Below are 18855 nucleotides of genomic sequence, written 5' to 3'. Positions count from 1 at the left end.
TAATGAGAATAAAACTTAGGTTCTACTAGTCTTACTTCATTTCTCTCTTTGTTATTTGCAGTCACTTCATTTCTCTCTGTTATTTGCAGTAGAACTATTTTATTCAATTAATTGTGCCTATCTAGAGCTAATATGATTTTTTAAAATACTTTTTCCCCTTCATTTCTCAGATATCGACAAAGGAAATTGTTTCTGCAACCAATTACAGATACTTTCGAAAGCAGCAATCGAAGTTTCTCTTTTCGGAAGTTCCAAAATTATTTATATTTTTAACTCCCTCGTAGTATGGTTAGCATAAGCATCTTCAGTGGGGAGCCTCGTGTTTGATTCCCGTCAGTTCTTACGTGATTCGGATCCCACATCAAACTGTAGGTCCACGTTTCATATAGCCTCGTTGCAGAAAGGGACGCTGAACTTCCATCTAACCAAACTTATTTATGTATGTTATTGGTTGTAGGCTTTATCAACAGGAATTCCATCGTAGTATAAGGCATTGCAGTATGAATAAATAGAGCGGCTTACTACGTGCAATAACGTATCTCATTTTGGAACTTTACTTTTCTACTATTCAGTAGTTTGAGTGCTGATTTTTCAGTATCATGTCGACGTTTCAACAAGACCCTTCTACGTAGAGTGGAAGTTAATTCTATAACAAAGTTATTTTGTTTATTCGTTTCTGCTTATGTGTGAATTGCTAATGTATACTTTCTTTTCAGTCTGCAAGCCCAGCTTTTGGCATGTAAATCTCAGCTTTCGCAGGAAGATGGACGTGATCGCCGCCCTGTGTATCGTCATAACCAGCAGTTAGAAGAGCTACGGAACTTACAAGATCGTTTGACGCAAGAGAAAGAAGCGTGGCAAAGAGAAAGGGAGAGCGAGGACAAAGAATTGCAGGAAAAACGTGCAGAACTTCTCAGACTTCAGGCAAGGAAATTTATATATTTAACTCATTTCACTTCGCATGCATGAAGATTTAAATTTGATAGATTTTAGAATGATGAGGAAAATATTTCTTGGATTACCCTTTATATATATACAATACTATAATGGAGCTGGTTACTGAGTGGTAGACTTTCAGTACGAAAAATTCGTGGTTCTATTAGAGGTCATATGTACTTGTGGTGGACAATATCTTGTTCTTGGGCTTTCTCTGCATCTCCTGGTTATTTGCGTTTATCATGTCTTATTTTGCCTAGAGGGCATGAGCCGTAAGTCAATTCCCATTGCATGCGACATGGCCACATTTGCGTGAGATGGGTTTAGCGACACCTCTACAAATGAGAATCTATGACTTTGATACCAGCTTCATTCGATTTTGTTAACTTTAATTATTTTATTTCAAATACCATTATAGTGAGATTTTACCATGTTCGTTAACAGCCTGGTTTCTGTAACAGAAAATATTCATTACTTTTTATTAATATCGAGAAGTCTAACTAACAGCTTCTAAATAATATTAACGTCTGATCTGTCTCGCAGTTTACGTTTCCTTATACTTGAAAATACTGTTATGTAAGATTCTGTATGTTCCGTCCTGTTGAATTGCTGTGCCTAAAGCTATGAATTTTATTTTGTGTGTAATTGGAAGCGTTCCATATAAAATAAATATTGAATTGTATCCATGTTGCTTCGCATCCGTAAATATATTTAAGAGGCAGTTCTTCTAAAGCAATCCTCTCTTTAAAATAAAAAAAAAAAAAAAAAAATCAGATAAGCACACTAACATATACAAATAAATAGTTAAAACGAACTTTGACCGTTTGTTAATATCACTCAGTCAAGTAATTTTTCATCTTTTATAACGTGACGTTCATGCGGACTGGTTGTATAGGTTAAGGAAATAAGAGACAAATGCCCATGTATTGATCGACAAATCTGAGGTTTTATACTAAAAAGCAGAAGTAGTTTCAGTTGCAAGTTTAGGTCTCCACAAGGACATCCCTGTGTACATCACCATTTTAACCAATACAGTGCAATTGTTGATATGAAACTCAAATAAGTAATAAATAAATGAAAATGAACTCATCTTCGTTTTTAATGGCCTGCTTTTTTTCCCTCTACTTTAGTGATTCTTGAAGGTTAATCATTTCAGAGTATTTGCTTTTAAGAGTTTACGTAATTAATAATTATATATTAAGAAAAAGTAGTACTATCTCTTCTTTGGGCACTGAGTAGTCAGTTGTAAGGATGCTCACTTTTTGTCCGCAAGGCGTTCAATTCAGAATAAAATCCTATTGAAACTTGACAGTGATATTTGTTGAAGCTAGATAACTAATTAGTGTTGCCACTCTGTCCAAATAATTTTGTATTTTGTGTAAGTTTAACACTTCTAATAAACGCAACAACTTATTATACATGAATACACAGTACGATGTGCATGTTTAATTTCATAGTTTTTTGTATTAATATTTCAAATATTATATGTTGTGTATTTATGGTGTATTTCTCTTTGACAGGAGCAAGTTCGAGCTGAACAAGCAGATATTACTCAACAACGTGATCAGTTATACAGAAAACTAGAAACTTTAAGAAGTCAAGGTATATTTATTAGTCCTAACTTACCTGGCCCAGTAGTTGCATCAGCTGCCTCTCACAGCGACCAGACATCTCAATGTGAAGGTACAAATCAAGGGAAGACAAGCGATGGAGCAAGCGTATCGCCTTCCCTTTCTACAGCCCCGGATAGCCGACGGAAACCGGAGAATAAGTGGAAAAGTACGTCAGCCAGTTCTATAGGAAGCACCAGTAAAACTGCTTTACCTTTAAATTTAATCAGCGCCACCAATCAACAAAAAGTAGCTCAGAGTGTACAGATCAAGCAACAGTTGCCTTTGAAGTTAGCAGGCAAATTAGGCGGTATATCATCAGGTCCTGGAGGGAACGATAAGAACACAGGCACAATTTTTGGACCTCCCAGAGAGGGAGTTCAACAGGTCCTTCCGCTGAAGCTCTCTCAGTCCCCGGATAGTAAGAAAAGTGGCCAATCCTCCAGTGGAGGCGGATACCAGAGACTCAGTTCTAATAGCTTCAGCCCAACTTCTAAAGAGGAGTTATCTCATACTCATGTAAGAACTGGAAGCAGCCCAGCGATGATGCAGAATATCTCTCCACCTTCATCATCGAGCAGTGATAGTCCAGGAGATACTGCGGGCAAAACTGGTTCTGTTGGAGCGAAGGCGGGTCGAACGAACACCTATCCAAAGCTTCCTGAGAAATACCAGAGAGTAACAAGTCCACCAGGAGTTGCTCCACAGGCATCCGAGGAGGACATTATCTTCTTCTGACGTTCAGTTTTATCCTCTCTTCCAGTTATGTTTTTTCTCAAGTGACAATCGACCTTCTAATTAAAACAAGCGAGCATGGCAGACTAACGGAATAGTTGCTTCACCTCGAAACTTGCAAAAAGAACGAAAAGTTAAAATCCATGATTGCATGCCATGTCAATATTTCCCAGTAACCCCATTTACAGTGGAAGATAGGTCATTGTTGTACGTGTAGATCTTGCTGCCTTTTAAGTAGCCCGTTATAGAATGTGTAATAAGACTTGTTATAACATATAATGTGCCATATTTGGCACTTGGTGTAGTTGTTAGTGTTGACCTGTTAAAATTGTTACAGCACTTCGCATTTTATGTAACAGACTTTGACTGCATCTTTTCAGTGTGTATTAAGAGTGTATGTGATTATTTTTATGAGCCTTATTGGTGTGGATCATTTCAGTAAAGCAGTGGCGTGGGGTTTCTCATCCTCACTGACTTCGAACAGCACATTCCTCGTGTAGAAAAAGGAAATGAATACATTAGGACATCTTGAGGACAGCTGGTGCAGAGTTCGTGTGTGCTGCTATTAGAACACTTCTTGGTTTTGATTTTTATACTTTTTCTCAGCTTAGCCTCAAAAGGAGTAAGATATTGAGTATGATCTTGGCGACTGAGTGCTGTCTCTAATTCGGAAATTTAATAACAAGACCCTATAATATACAGAAGGAAACCTGTAAATTTTATTTTCTCGTTCCATATCTGTGCGTTTAAAAACTGTTAGCTTGTTGATGATTTCTCCATCGATGCACAATTGGCATGAGAGAGCGTAATTTTAATTAAAAAAAAAAAAAATTTTTATAAATGTATATTTGTAATTGAAATGAGATTTTAAAAAATGCAATTAAGTCTTCGTAATTTTGATTTTACCAGTGAAGATTTTTACATGTACAGTATTACTTGAGAAAGGTTTCGTCTTCAAACGTTAGGTCCAATGATTTATTCTTTCAAATGTGCATACGTTTTGACGAATGAGGCAATGTAAGTTGTTAAAGTCAGTACGATTACAGCAATGAATTGGAAGTGTGTAATTTTGTTTCATAGTTGTATTATGTGTATTAATAAATTATATCGTCGTTATTCTATCGCGGTTAACAATTTTGATCTCTTGTGGCATATTTGAGAACCCATACATACAAAAGTGAACAGAGTGAAACTACTTTGGACAAAGTCTTTGAAGATAATTATTGTACAAAATAATTAATAATAACTATAATTTATACAAGTATTCAAATACATCTTAATGCATTCATTCTTGTCTGATAAGACGAACAAATGAAAATCGTATACCATTATATTTAGTTGTTAATCTATATTTTGTTTTATTATTATGTAATATAGCTGTTAATATTTCAGATGTTACGAAATAAACAATAAGTGTTCAGTTCCACATTAATTAATTGTTGAAGCTATTTGTAATTTATAAATAAATCACCGAATATGAGGACATTTCAAGAGGTTAATCACCTCTAGTATATAGGGTAAAAAAGAAAATAATCTGTTCTACTTGTTGTATCGAGTGTGGTAAATCTCCTCATATAAAAACGATATTTGTGATTTCTCTGGCTGGTATTTCTTCTCAGGTAAACATACGGACCCAGTAAAATTCATTGCACATAATTTTAGTAATTTACGTGTCACATGACATTCCATTGACATTCCCATGTAATAATTATTTTCTTGTTATGCGAAACTAGTTTCCGCATTTACCAAATACTCAAAATGTATACCAACTAAAATATTGATCGTCGAATAATTTCAATATGTCCGTAGCTAAATACTAAGGAAGTTTTTTCAGCTTATCATTTCTGTGAAAATATCTATTTTAAAATACCTTTTTTTTTTCCCCTAGTTTTGACAGGAGCTGTATTTGGGAGTACGTAATGCATTTTCAATATGAACTTTAATAAGTATCACGTGAAGACCCTACAGTGCGTACTAATGTATACACCAGTTTATTCAGTTTTATATAATTCAGAAGTTACTCATTTTGTTTTTCAGTTGAAAATTTGTTATTTAACGAAATATCACTGTTATAACTTAAGTATGAAGTCGTCATATTAGTTCAAAATTTTCATTAAGTATGTTTCTTGAAGTGAGAGTCTGAAAGTAAAATAGTAAATATCAAAATATATTGCAAGAGATTAGTTTACAAAGTTATTTTGTAATTATTTTGGGATTTTGTTGCATTTTAGATTTCTATATTTTTGCTTAAACTTATATTTAAATATAATTGTTTCGTATTTACAAATAAAAATAGTAATATTTTGTATCATCGATAAATCATGTGATTTGATTTTGTACTTCATACTTGTGAAATGACTATGATTATGGATCTATAAGTGCATTCGCGATTATGTCATCGCTAACTATACATTATGAGCATGATAAGAAAAAGTCATACCGGTAGTTTGAAGTTTATTTTATAATTGTTGATAATGTAGATAAATTTATGTACGTATTCTGATTAAATCTTTTGAGGCTAAGCGAGAGTGTAAAGTGAAGTCAGTATTGTTAAAAAAATCTTAAGGTTTGTTTTTAATACATGGTACTCAGGCTGTCGGTACGAAAGGCTTTATTCACAAAGGGCCTATTTGTGCATGTCTTTCCACTTGTGTAATATATAAAAATATTTTTGTAAAAAAAATATTAAAAAGATATTCCCAACTCTTCCACGTACTGTGAGTAATTCTATGCAATAATAAGTTTCTTAAGTACCATTGGGTACGTTGTATTCGAAGTTCTTCTGTCCTGTGCTCAAATCTCTTCTTTTATATATATACTCCTATCCCTATATTCGAATGTATTTATCAATAATAAAAAATAGTTTGTTTGCTAAATATATATAATTTTGGTAGATAAAGGAAAAGGAATAAACATTCTACATTATAAAATTTTTAAACCGTTGTTATTGTTGGCTGTATCACACATATATTTCTTTTAGGATTTATTGTGTTTTAAAGAGAATGTGTATATACTCTTCAGATTTAGTCTCTTTGATATTTCTTTCTCTTTCGGTTACGTTTTTCCGAAAATGAATTGGTACAGGGATGTGCGTGTGTGTGCATGTTACACATATGAGAGAGAATGCAATAGTTAACTTCTTTCGACTGAAAAGCATTTATAAGTTATTGGTAGATTGAGTGGAGTTAATACGTTAAAGCTGACAGAAAGTGTACTTCCTGTTTCAAAGTTGATTTTGTAATTGTTTTACGTATATATGAACATATATATAATGGAGGTTTACATTCCATATAGGATTTGGACAATCAATAATTATGTTATTTAGGAAAAAACGTAAAATTAAAAATGTATATAATTAATTATTTATTGTAAATAAATATTGTATACATCTTAATGTTATAATAACGTATTTTATTTAAGTGGTCAAAATATACTAAATTTCCTATTTATCAAACACTTGATTGCGTAACATATTAGCAAGAAATGGATGTCTTAATAATCGCATAGTACAATAAGACACACGAAAAAGAAAAAGAAAATTAATAAAGAAGGCTTATACTTATATTTATAAACATAGCACTGATTGATACTGGGAAATCACCGAAAGTGATTTTATCTATTGTTAGTGAGTCCTTCTCTGATTGGCAAAGCTATTTCTGAAGTAGGACGCTGTTTCGATTTCGATTATAGTCTGGGATGCATCACACAGAGGTGTGTATATATGAACTTCAGACATAGCTCTACCAATCAGAGAAGAAAACTCTATTTACACAATCATCATTGATTATATTTATACAATGTTTGGGAGCTGATTCCTGACACCAAGATAAGACAAAAAGTATATACCAACCTGGGTGCACAAATTATTCCTTTCGGAGTTATAGGCTGCCGAAAACATGAAAAAATGAACTTTAAAAGCCCATAGCCCTAAAACTACGGGACCTACCGCAGTTGGGTCAGGACTTCACTTAGGAACTAGTATGTGCCCTATCCAAATATCCAAGTTTCAGAATCCTGCGGTACTTCCGCAACAGTTTTTACAGAGGTAGTTCCAATTGGTGAGTATTTCCAATTAAATGCCCGTAACCAAACCCCTTGTATAAAAATTGTAGCGTGAGTACCTTAGGATTCTGAAACATGTATTTTTGTGTAGGGCACATATTAGTTCCTAAGTGAAGTCTTGACCTGACTACGGTAAGTCTCATAGTTTTGGAGCTATGGACCTTTAAAGTTCATTTTTTCATGTTTTCGGCAGCCTATAACTCCGAAAGGAAGCATTTGTGCACCCAAGTTGGTCTATATTTTTTGTCTTATCTTGGTGTCAGGAATCACCTCCCAAACGTTGTCGGTGTTGTTTTCAAACACCCTATATATATATAACAAGAATGATGATGATGATAGGTAGGAACACTCGTAAGTATAACACTGGAAAAATTACGTTTATGTCACTTTAAGCATTGTTCGGCATTGCAGTATTATGGAAAAAATTGAGAAATATGTCATGTGCCGCTAGTAGTATCACTATTAATAACACTTATGCATATAACAGTCCATGGAAATGATGAATTCAAAGAAAATTCCAAAATGTGATCTGGTAACATGTTCTCTTCATGTCTCAAAAGCGCTTCCATGGAGGTTATTGTTTGTCGCAGGTTTTGAAGGTTAAAAGTCGAGTTGACTGGGTAGGTTGCGATGCTAAATAGTGGAGTTGGCTGAATGACGAATGGGTAAGTTGGTGTATCTGCAATGATATGTTCAGAGGCTTCATGTCGGAAGAAGTAAGTTAAAGATGAGTTGAGTTCATCAACAGCAAGGATATGGTTCCTCTTACGAGTAATTTTAACGGGTTTCATTGTAACAAGGTGTAGTCCATTGCAAAATATTGAAAACATTATTCGGCTTTAGATAAAGTTGCTTTAACCTGGCAACTTTTCGAGTTTCGAGAAATAAAGATATACAGTAGAGACATTTGTGTCTTGTGATCTTCCCTGTGAGTGAATCCTACAAAGATGGAACATTTGATGCTGTAAGCATAATAAGAGATCAATTACATAAATAGTCCAAATAGTAAAATCCAATGTTTTGAGTGGGGGTGAATTGTTTCGGTAAGAAAACAGTTATTGAAAATTCTGTATAAGAGGTGGTAGTCCTTGTTATGTATAACAAGTCGGTGAATAATCCAAGTTTGCCGACGAGAGGTCAAACAATAAGAGAATTACCTTAGAACATTGATAGATGAAACCTAAATCTTGTTCTAGTAATGTATTCCGAAGGCTGTTATTACTGTTTATAATTTCTTTTGCCAGATTTAGTTTGATTAAAATGTCGTTGACATTACTTCGTAATAAACTTTGGACTATAAAATCGAAATGTTCAAGCATTTGAAAGTTAAGTAACTAAAAATCATTCGTTAGTAGCTGTTGTACATGTACAGATAATTTGAGGTGTTTTGTGATGCGCCTGGGTAATAAGATTTTCTACTGCAATTGAAATATTTTGTCACCAAATGTGTTAATTCGAAAATGCTTTCCTTAATGTCCTGAATACGTTTACTCATATATTTATTTTGAGCTTTCATTTGTTGAATCGTTGTTTTCAATTTATGTACTTCATAAAGAGAAAAGTCGTTTAGTTCAAAATTTGCCAATCCAAGTAGTAGGTTAAAGATCATACATTTGGTTCTTCTGGAACACCCTATTTAAAAGTCACAAGGTATAGTATGTTGAACTTTATATATGAATTTCCGTTCTTTTTGATGAAGCATTGTAAATCATTTTATGTAACTAACACGTGGTGTATTTTGTAAATGTACGGCTGAAAAGTCCAGATGCCATCTGTATAAAATGAATTATTTTTCTCCGTGATGAATTACTGGTTCAAATTTCGCGATTGACAATCCAAACTGTTGGAAAACAGTTCATTTATTTGTATTCTTCCGAAGAGATTCAAAAATATGATGAGATATGGAGTTATCCTCATGAACTTAGGTGATTCAACCGTAGGTCAAGTTCTTCCGAAAAAAGAAATACTGATTTTATTCAAAGAATTCTGTTCATTGAACGGTCGAAGCAATTTATAATTATTTACTTTTAAGTTGCTATCATGAAATAAAAATGAATAGCAATGGTACATGCTTTTTTCGTTTCTTATAGGTATTGTCGGGTGTCCTCGTGATATTCCTTTAGCCTATAGAACTATCTTGAATTTTATTTCTAAAAAAGTAGGTAGTTCGTCACAATATAAATTTGGGTGTTCATTTTAGCAAGTACTAGCATCAATTACCTGCTTCGCTGGGTTAAATTAAGAAAAAAAAAAATAGTAATATGTTCAGTTAGTCAGTCATTTTTTTATCACTAAAGCGCTCTTTGATACCGGTCATTTTCGATGATTTTTATATATCCCCTCCCCTCTCCATGTTGCGGGGTACGGCATCGGAAATGTCATTGTTCATCTCAGCGACTCCGAAAACTATGGATTCGACACTGTCGGTCATTTTCGATCATTTTTAATGTCTCTCCCCTACCCCACCTTTAAGTTACACCGTCAAGGCGATATGACAAAAACCATCTTACGTTCAAACTTCATCTAAGTTGTAAATTTGATCAATATCGGTCCGGTGGTTCAAGAGTTATAAAGTTTTATTTATTTTTATATATCTCCCCCTTCTACCCCCTCCCTTAAGTTCTACCGTCAAAGTGAAATGATAAAAAACATCTCAGACCCGAACCTCATCTATGTTAAAATTTGATCGAGACATCGTTTGGTTGAAGAGTTATTAAGTTTTATTTATTTTTTAACTTCTCGTTCCCTATCCCCTAAATTCTATCGTCAAAATGAATAGATAAATACCATCCCAGGCCCGAACCACATCTATGTTGACAATTTAATCGAGATCGGTCGGGTGGCTCAAGAGTGATTAAGTCACAAAAACAGTCATTTCCATTTTTATTTTATCTCCCCCTCCCCCTGCACTATGTTGCACTGTAAATTCAAATGATAAAAGTTATCCCAGGCCAAATCGTTATCTATATCGAAAATTTGATCGAGATCGGTTGGGTGTTTCAAGAGTTAAGTTTTGTTTATAAGAGTAATTAAGTTCTATTTATTTTTATAGATCCCCCCCCCTCCCCAAGTTTAACCGTAAAAGTGATATGATAAAAGCCACCCTAGGTCCGAACCTCATCCATGTTGAAAATTTGGTTAAGATCGGTAGGGTGGTTTAAGCGTGATGAAGACACAAAGACAAGTCACTTTTATTTTTATTTTTTTAATATATATATCCCCTTCCCCATCTCTTCCGTTGCACCTTAAAAGTGAAATGACGAAAACATCCCAGGCCCGAACCTTATCTATGTTGAAAGTTTGATCAAAATCGGTCAGGTGGTTCAAGAGTTATTAAGTTTTATTCATTTTCATATATTTCCCCTTCTCTAAGACATACGTCAAAGTGAAATGATTAAAAAAAAAAAAAAAAAAAAAAAAAAAACTTCCCAGGTTTGAACCTTATCTATGTTGAAAATTTAATTTAGATCGATCTGTTGGTTCAAGAGTTATTAAGTTTTATTTATTTTTTTATAATTCCCCTTCCCTAAGTTCTACCGTCAAAGTGAGTAGCTAAAAACACTTACAGGTCAGAACCGTATCTACGCCAAAAATTTGATCGAGATCGGTCGAGCGGTTCAAGAGATTGAGAGTCATAAACATAATCACTTTCAATTTTATAAAATAGATAGTAGCTGATCCGTGATAAGGTTTACACCACTAAAGTGTTTTTTTTAAATTTGATTTACTTTAAATTCATTTTATTTTCTTTCATGAACCTTCATCAAGTTCATTCGTACCGTTTCTCTAATGTTCAGTAAACTTTTCCTGCGTACCTTATGTGGTGTGGTATTCAGTTGACCATCGTCGAACATCCGAACTTCGAAGTCATGCATCAACCAGAAAGCTGAGTGTTCTGTTCCTATATGAACAAATGTCGCGAAGGTAATACAGTGGACTCTTTTTAATTCGAAGTCCAGGGGGACACGAAAAAACTTCGAATTATCCAACAACATTCATTTTCACATATATATCACAACAAACAAACCAAAGTACTGTGCATCAAAAACATATTCATATGGTGTATGTAGACTTTACCTTTAAAGCAGCTTATTACTTGCGTGATCGAATACCGCAAACTAACAAACGACATTGACTTCACATAATTCAAACTACATGTACAATGGAAAATATATTTACGTACAACACTATAACATACATTGAAGAGCCCAAACATTTAAACACCAGTAACAATTTTAATATTCTGTTCTCACTTTTAACAAGTCGTAAACCTCATTTGCTTAAATCTGGTTGTTTTTGTACGGTCAATAAATCCTTAATTTCATGTATTGCATGGAATACGATATTAATAACATTTGGTTGACTTTATCAATAATTCATCTTAAATTTTCAACCAATTCTGAAACAAGATGAGATTGGCACACGTTCTCTATCTTTACTTTCCCGAACTCACCTTCATCTTTATCGTTACATAGATTTTCTATTTATCTTTTATATTACTCTTCCCTATGGCTGCATCTGGATAACTGAAAACACGTTAAAACTGTATTTCTCTGTTTACATCTGTCCAACATTAAAAAATTTCAACTGTATTTACTTCGAATTATCCAAAACATAGGTTCAAATGTTCGATTTATCCACGATTTTTTACTATTGTTTTCAATACAGTTTTCAAGGGGAATGGACTTCTGTTCGAATTATCCAAGTTCGAATTAACGAGACTTTACTGTATATGGTACTATCGCGGGCCATCTTGATGAAGACAGAATTTCAGGGAATTTTGAATGATCTTATTAACAACTTTCATAATTCAAACATCAGAATAGTTGAAATTGGGCAGAACTTATACTGGAAATCTTAGATTTCTGCTAACATTTGAAGAGCTTTGTGTACTGGATGTTAATCCAGTTGGATGTACAGTGAAACAAACCTCTGAATAACGGACACCAAAGGGACATGAATTTTTGTCCGTTACAGAGAGGTTACAGAAATTTCACTTCTCACAACGATAATTGTATGCAGTAATATACAATAAATACATTATTATGAGCGTAAACACGTAAAATTCAATATGAAAATATTCTATTTAGTACGTATTTGAATTATTGGGAAGGATAGAGGAGAAATTCATTTCTGTTAAATAATAATATTGCTGAGGGATGTGTTAATATATTCGTATACTGTAAAAGATAATGCGTATATGGCAATTTTCTTAAGTATATGTCATCACCCTGTAAAAAATCCATTAATTCACATACCGCCTGTACTAAAAGTAAAAGTAGCTTAATAAGACAATGCAATATTGAAAATGTGAAAATGTGGAGAACAAACTCATCAACTATGGATTTCTTGGGAAAAAGTCTGCAATAATTGTCTGCCGTGTACATCCTAAGTATACTAGTTTCTGTTTGAAATTTGCTTGTAACTGTTGAATCAATTGAAGAGCTTCTGTATCATCACAATTAATAGCAAATTTCTTTAACTGTTCAACTGTTTGGCATGCCAATTTATACAAAAGAAAAATGTTGCTTTTCCAAAAAGTAAGAGAGGAAACGTTGCTCGTTGAAAAATGTTATTGTAAAACAACAATGTTTTGTTATCTATGAAATTCTCAGGAAAGATGCAAGACCCAGAGAAAAAAGGACTAAATTTCTTAGGAAAAGTAAGATCTTTCGCATTGAATTCTTCGCCATACGACTGACTCTGCATGAGTGTTATTACTTATTGAAGGTTTTCTAGGATTTCCACCAGAAAGTAGTTTATTGCAGGGCAAATATATAAAGATGATGATTTCAAATTCAGCTTGAAGCTGTTCTGTTTGATGGTTCACCAGGTCTTGACTCATGATAGATACACTTATGGTGAAAAGAGTTTTATGTCTACTGTAATATATTGCAGAACCGAGAATAATTCCTGTCCGTTATGAAGAGGTTATTGAAACGTTTGGGGAAAAAAAGGACTGCCGCGTCCGTATCTCAGAGTGTCCGTAAAAAGAAGGATTGTGTTCCGTAAGAGAACATATTTGTGCCGGGACAAAAAAATCTGTCCGTATTATAGAGGTGTCTATTATTGAGGTGTCCGTTAAGGGAGGTTTCACTGTATTTTAACGCACCGAATTGTAGGATGTTGTCCTCTACGAGAAATTTTTCAACTGTTCAGCTGTTACAGCGTCAACCCCACTCTTGTTACTGTAAATCTCGTTGCCATTTCAGTTACAACTAGAATTTGTTTTACTTTACCGCTTCCTGCCGGGAAAGAACCGATGCCATTAAATTGTCATTGGTCGCCAATAAAGTCAAGTAGTTCGGTTTTAATTTCTGTATTAAAACTGTTCATTTTTGACACTATTCGCAAATTTTAATTTTAAATATAATGTCTGGCATGTAATATTTATTCAAAACGTTCAATAAGTCTTGGTGTATCTGTAATGAGAAGATGCAGGGTGGCTATACATTGGTTTAAACCACTGATTAGGAATGCATGGTATGTGTGCAATTTATAATTTTGGATTATTTAAATGCGGTACAGCAAATTATTTTTTAAACGAAATTATCCTTTTTCATATATCATTTAACAAGATAACTCAAATTTTCTTCTTCCTACTCGGCTTGTGCTATTTGCAGTAACACTCATACTTTACCTACCATACTCTCCAACAGTATATTTTGCAACTTTGTCAGGTCGAATATTTAACGACGTGAAGCATGTTGTCTCAATAAATAGTTTGAATTTTCAGTTGAACAAAAAATAACGAAAACTTTCTAAGACTTTGCCATGTAGGAATTTTAGCTCAGACTTAGATAATCGACGGCTGCGATAGGAGACTAGTTTTCGCCGACATGTACAGAAGAGGCATCCGAATAGGCTCTAATTTGTAGATTACTGTTAAAGTGATAGAGAGGGGGCTTTTGAAATGTATTCTTTGAAATTATCGAACAGCTGGACATGAGTAGAATTTCATTTAAATCTAAATTGTTTTGAAACAATTGGAAATGTTCGATTTTGCTTCTGAAGTCACTTATATGATTCCAGAGATATGAACAATGACCATTAAAACTTTCAAGGATGCGTTTGGTAGTTGGTTTCTTGAAATTTCGAACTTTATTTTCAATCTTTGGTGAGATGCTGATTTTCCTGTTGAGACGCGAAAGTCTAGTGCGTCCAATTTGCCATAAAATAAATTAGCCTTCTTTGGACTTGCCCTTATATCCTGCTTCCTTAAGGTTAAGCAGAAGTTCCAAATCCATAATCTGTTGTTGTCAATCATAAGACCGTATCCTGAGATCATAACCGAATGAGGTTATTCGGTCAAATAGACCATCTAAAATCATTCTTGTAGTGATGGGCTGGGCTAATGTTGAATGTCCCATTACGCATCACGAGAACCTATACGATTTCCAAGTATGATTACATTCGAAAGTATTTGTTTGGTGCTTTATGAATGGAACAAAATTTCAAAATAAGACTACGAAACTTTTATTGTGGATATTACCTCTTTCCCTTCTAACACATTTAACGTTTTCCGTTTATTGGAATGCTATACTTTTTTGGCTTTTTGTGAGATCAGAACAATTTGAAAATCTTGTGAATTTGGTTTGTTTATAATCAACAAAGGAGAAGAAAATGAACTATCATTTCTTCTGTAATTTTGGCATACGTAAGCTCCTGAATTTGCATATCAATTTAGTGTTACGAACTTTAAAAATTGATTGATTCCTTTCTGAGAAACAATTTCTGAGATACAACTTATCTGTGAAATTTGGATATTGAATGATAAATTCAATTTAAAGAAAATATAATTTACTAATTGTTGCTTTCGTTCTTTTTACAAAATTAACCAATATTATACTGGTAACAAATACATTATCCCCTCACGGGATACCAATTTTCACTACCCTATCCACAATTCAAAAATAGGCCAGAAAGGGAAAAAGACACACACAACAACCTCCAGTCCCATCCTTCAGAAATTATCCGACCTGTAAGCTAGTATGCTCGACTGTCATAAGTTGAAGTGATGATCCCCGCTGCTTCTACCCATCTTCTTTATTTCAAAGTTTATCTTGTCATTTAGTTTTTATCTAGTAGCTAAAAGTCACTTTAATAGTTATTTATTTAAAGGTTGGGTGTTAGCATGCTGGGTCAGGTTAAATTCGGTTCCATTCTGGTTTTCGTATATTGCCATGTTTTCTTTGAGTGTAGTATTTAGTCAACTATCTTTAAAAAATGTTTTAAAAACTTAATGACATTTTTTCTTCATCCTTCCTTGCGGGTATGTGACAGTCTCCCACCAGAATCAAACAAACAGTCATCGTGGCCATCGTGACATTTTGTTTAACAAGGTTTTTCTTCGTCCTTCTGATGTTTCTTTTTGGTACTGTCTGAGAAAAAAAAAATTGTATATACACTCACACACGAAACAGAAAGAGAAAACCACTGAGAGCACTAAACCACTGAAAGTAATTCGTTGAGCGTGGGCGGTAGTAAAAATTGATAGCAAATGAGGGGTGGTGCTATATTGGACATAGATTTTTATTAAAGGCCAGAAGCGCACAGTGGAGTATTTAGTCTTAAAACACGGACAAAAATATTTACCATTGAGTATCATAAAATAATCGATTAAATTAAATTAATTTGTGTTGACCTACAGTTTTAAAGATACATTATAGCCAAAACCTGGTCCTGCAGTTTTGAACAGACAGGAAAATCAGAGAAATTATATTATCTTGTGTATTAATTATTTTTTATTGCTTTAAACTGTCTGTTATAAATACTTAAGAAGCATTTTAAAGGAAAATTCTTGCTATTTTGCTATTAATAACATTTGCTACATCAAATAATGGATAAAAGAGTAACATAAACATAAAATAGAAACAACAATACACTTTTAGATATACTGTACTGTACTGTGGCCGAAAGTCCGGACCGAGCTAAATATTTAAGAAAATGTAAATGCAGTCTATCCAAAACAATTGGGATCAATGTTGATGGTATGGAGAAACATTATGACGTGATTAAGGTTGTCGTCCGCCATGTTAGTGGCCGCCATATTGGAATCAACTTGTTTATTTTAAAGGCAATATGGTCATATGACATATTAAATAACATCCCCGTTCGAAGAGAAATTCAATGGTAAAGTTATTTTTCCAAAATCTGCAACGGGTTTGAAGTTGAAAATGAATTTAGGATCGGTTATGTTATCTTTCAGACGTAAATTTTATGTGTGGAGCATTGTATGAACGGAAACTGCTTGTCTGTATTTTTTTTTCTCGTAGGTAGAATGGGATGTTAACTAGAGAGGAAAGAATTGAAATTATCCTTTTGGCTGGAGGACATGATTAAGATGTTCATTGAAGACGGCTGCTATTATTGCTGAACTGCGTCCAGTAAGTCGAAGATGTTTGTTTCTAGCCTCAGCTGTCTCCTCTCAGAGTTGCTCAGTAGGCAAAATAGCATGTTTTATGATTGCTGGGCCATGAATTAAAATTTTATGTAGGACTGGAGTGATCGGGTACTAGTCATATAGTTTCACATAAAGTTCTCCAGTGGCAGTAGCGAAGTTCGGAAATTTCTCGACATCTATTTCATGGCCACTAGAAATTGTATACAGAATAATCTTGACATACTTTTATCAAGTTTAAATCGCACCAGTTATTAGGGCAACAGATTCATGGTCAGCAATAATAATAATAATAATAATAATAATAATAATAATAATAAAAATTTAAAAACTTGAAGTGTTCTCATCGTTCGTATTGCCATGATCTTGCTTAGGGACGTCCACTAACAAACTCATCTGTTCTCTGAAACTGGTTTGAATTTCTTTTCTTCGTCTCTTTAACTATGGTTTTCTCTTCTTCTGATTTCTCTTGTCATTGTTTAATAGGGATTTTGTAGGCTAACAAGGTACATTCGCGAAGTGTCCTCTCGAGATTCATGTAAAACTGACTTAAATGCAAAGTTCTCCATGGCTCAATATGTATTGTACTAATTTTAGCGGCCCATACGGGTAATTTACATATTTATGAGCCTTCATATACCCAGAATTCATTCATACACTACTATAACGCTCGGTCACAAAATTGCTTTTAATTTCTTTAGATGTAGCTGAACATGAATGTGGGTATATGCAAAGCAAATTGGATCAAGTACTGCTTCTCTGACACGTGTTATCCACACCGGCCGCCATATTGGATTCAACTTTCGGTTTTTCAAATGGAAATAGGTGCATGTGATACATCAAATTAATATAAAATTTTCTCGGAAATTCATTGGTGTAGTGAGTTTTACGGTAGCTTGTACCATTTGCGAGAAATTACATGTTAAATCCCTCTAGGCACTTCGCGAATAGTCATTGCAGAGTAATATCAGTTACGCTTACGTTTTTGATGTTGACAAATCAAAACAATTTCTAACTGGAAAAGTACTGTAGGTATAAACAAACTCTCTACAACATTGGTGCCATAATCTTACATTTCTGTGAGTGATTGTTATTACTTCCATGTTATACTATAACAAGGAAGTATTGTATTATGAACAAAATGCCTAATGTAAATCTAGATACGACCAGATTTTGGTGAAAATCTACCATATCCTATTTACGTCTGTGTATGTACGTTCAGAAAACATTTTGTCAACAATAAATCACGTAAAAGATTACATATACATACGGGGCCCTGCACAACTTTTTAATCGTTGAATGTATGAAGTGCCTTACATTTAACATGCAATATCTTGTAAGTGGTTCAAGCTACCGTAAAACTCACTACATCAATGAATTTCCGAGAAAATTTTGCTTGAATTTAATGTACCACATGCACCTATTTCCATTTGAAAAACCGAAAGTTGAATCCAATATGGCGGATCCAAGATGGCGACTGGTGTTGATAACACGTGTCAGAGAAACATTACTTAATCCAATTTGTTTTGCATATACCCACGTTCATGTTCAGTTACATCTAAATAAACTAAAAGCAATCTTGTGACCAAGCGTTATAGTGGTGTATGAATTTCGGACATATGAAGGCCCATAAATATGTAAATTACCCGTATGGGCCGCTAAAATTAGTACAATACACTTTGGGTCGCGGAGAACTTCGCATTTAAATCAATTTTAGACGAATTCCGAGGGGACACTTCGTGAATGTACCTTGTAAGTGTAATAGTGATTCGAAAAACCTGATCCTTGTATGAAGGACAGACAACAAATTTCATGCATCATAATTCATGGTGCATTTTATGAACTTAAATTTTCAATAAATATCATTTATTATAAAATTAATTGCATGAAACCCTACTTGAAAAATTAATTATACTTTTCTGTATAAACTCAATCAACTAAAGATTGAACTCATAGGTTTATATCAGGAAACTGCTGTAAGGCCTTCTGAACTCACGTAAAAACCGAATTAGATATAATTTATAAATATATTTTTATTTTCAATGGGGTAATTTCGGGCAAAATTTTATTCTTGGACTAAGTTAACAAGAGATTGAACTTTTTAAATGCAAA

At 33.8% G+C, this 18855-nt stretch overlaps 1 protein-coding gene across 9 annotated transcripts in view; it reads left to right on the top strand.

The window, feature by feature from the left end:
- Positions 1-6682, top strand: part of cyst (rho guanine nucleotide exchange factor 18 cysts) — a 345308-nt gene extending 338626 nt beyond the window's left edge. For all 9 annotated transcript variants that reach the window (XM_081746656.1, XM_081746637.1, XM_081746623.1 and 6 more), the window contains 2 exons: positions 717-924; positions 2457-6682. In XM_081746656.1, the coding sequence (XP_081602782.1) occupies positions 717-924; positions 2457-3284 (1036 nt within the window). In that variant the 3' untranslated portion in view covers positions 3285-6682. The remainder of the gene's footprint in view (positions 1-716; positions 925-2456) is intronic.
- Positions 6683-18855: the final 12173 nt, after the last annotated feature.

Source organism: Thermobia domestica, chromosome 2, assembly GCF_964235325.1.
Source record: "Thermobia domestica chromosome 2, izTheDome1.hap1.1, whole genome shotgun sequence".
In the NCBI taxonomy this organism is placed as follows: domain Eukaryota; kingdom Metazoa; phylum Arthropoda; class Insecta; order Zygentoma; family Lepismatidae; genus Thermobia; species Thermobia domestica.
Note: the sequence above shows the minus strand (reverse complement) of the source record. Positions and strands in the feature narration are given on the sequence as shown.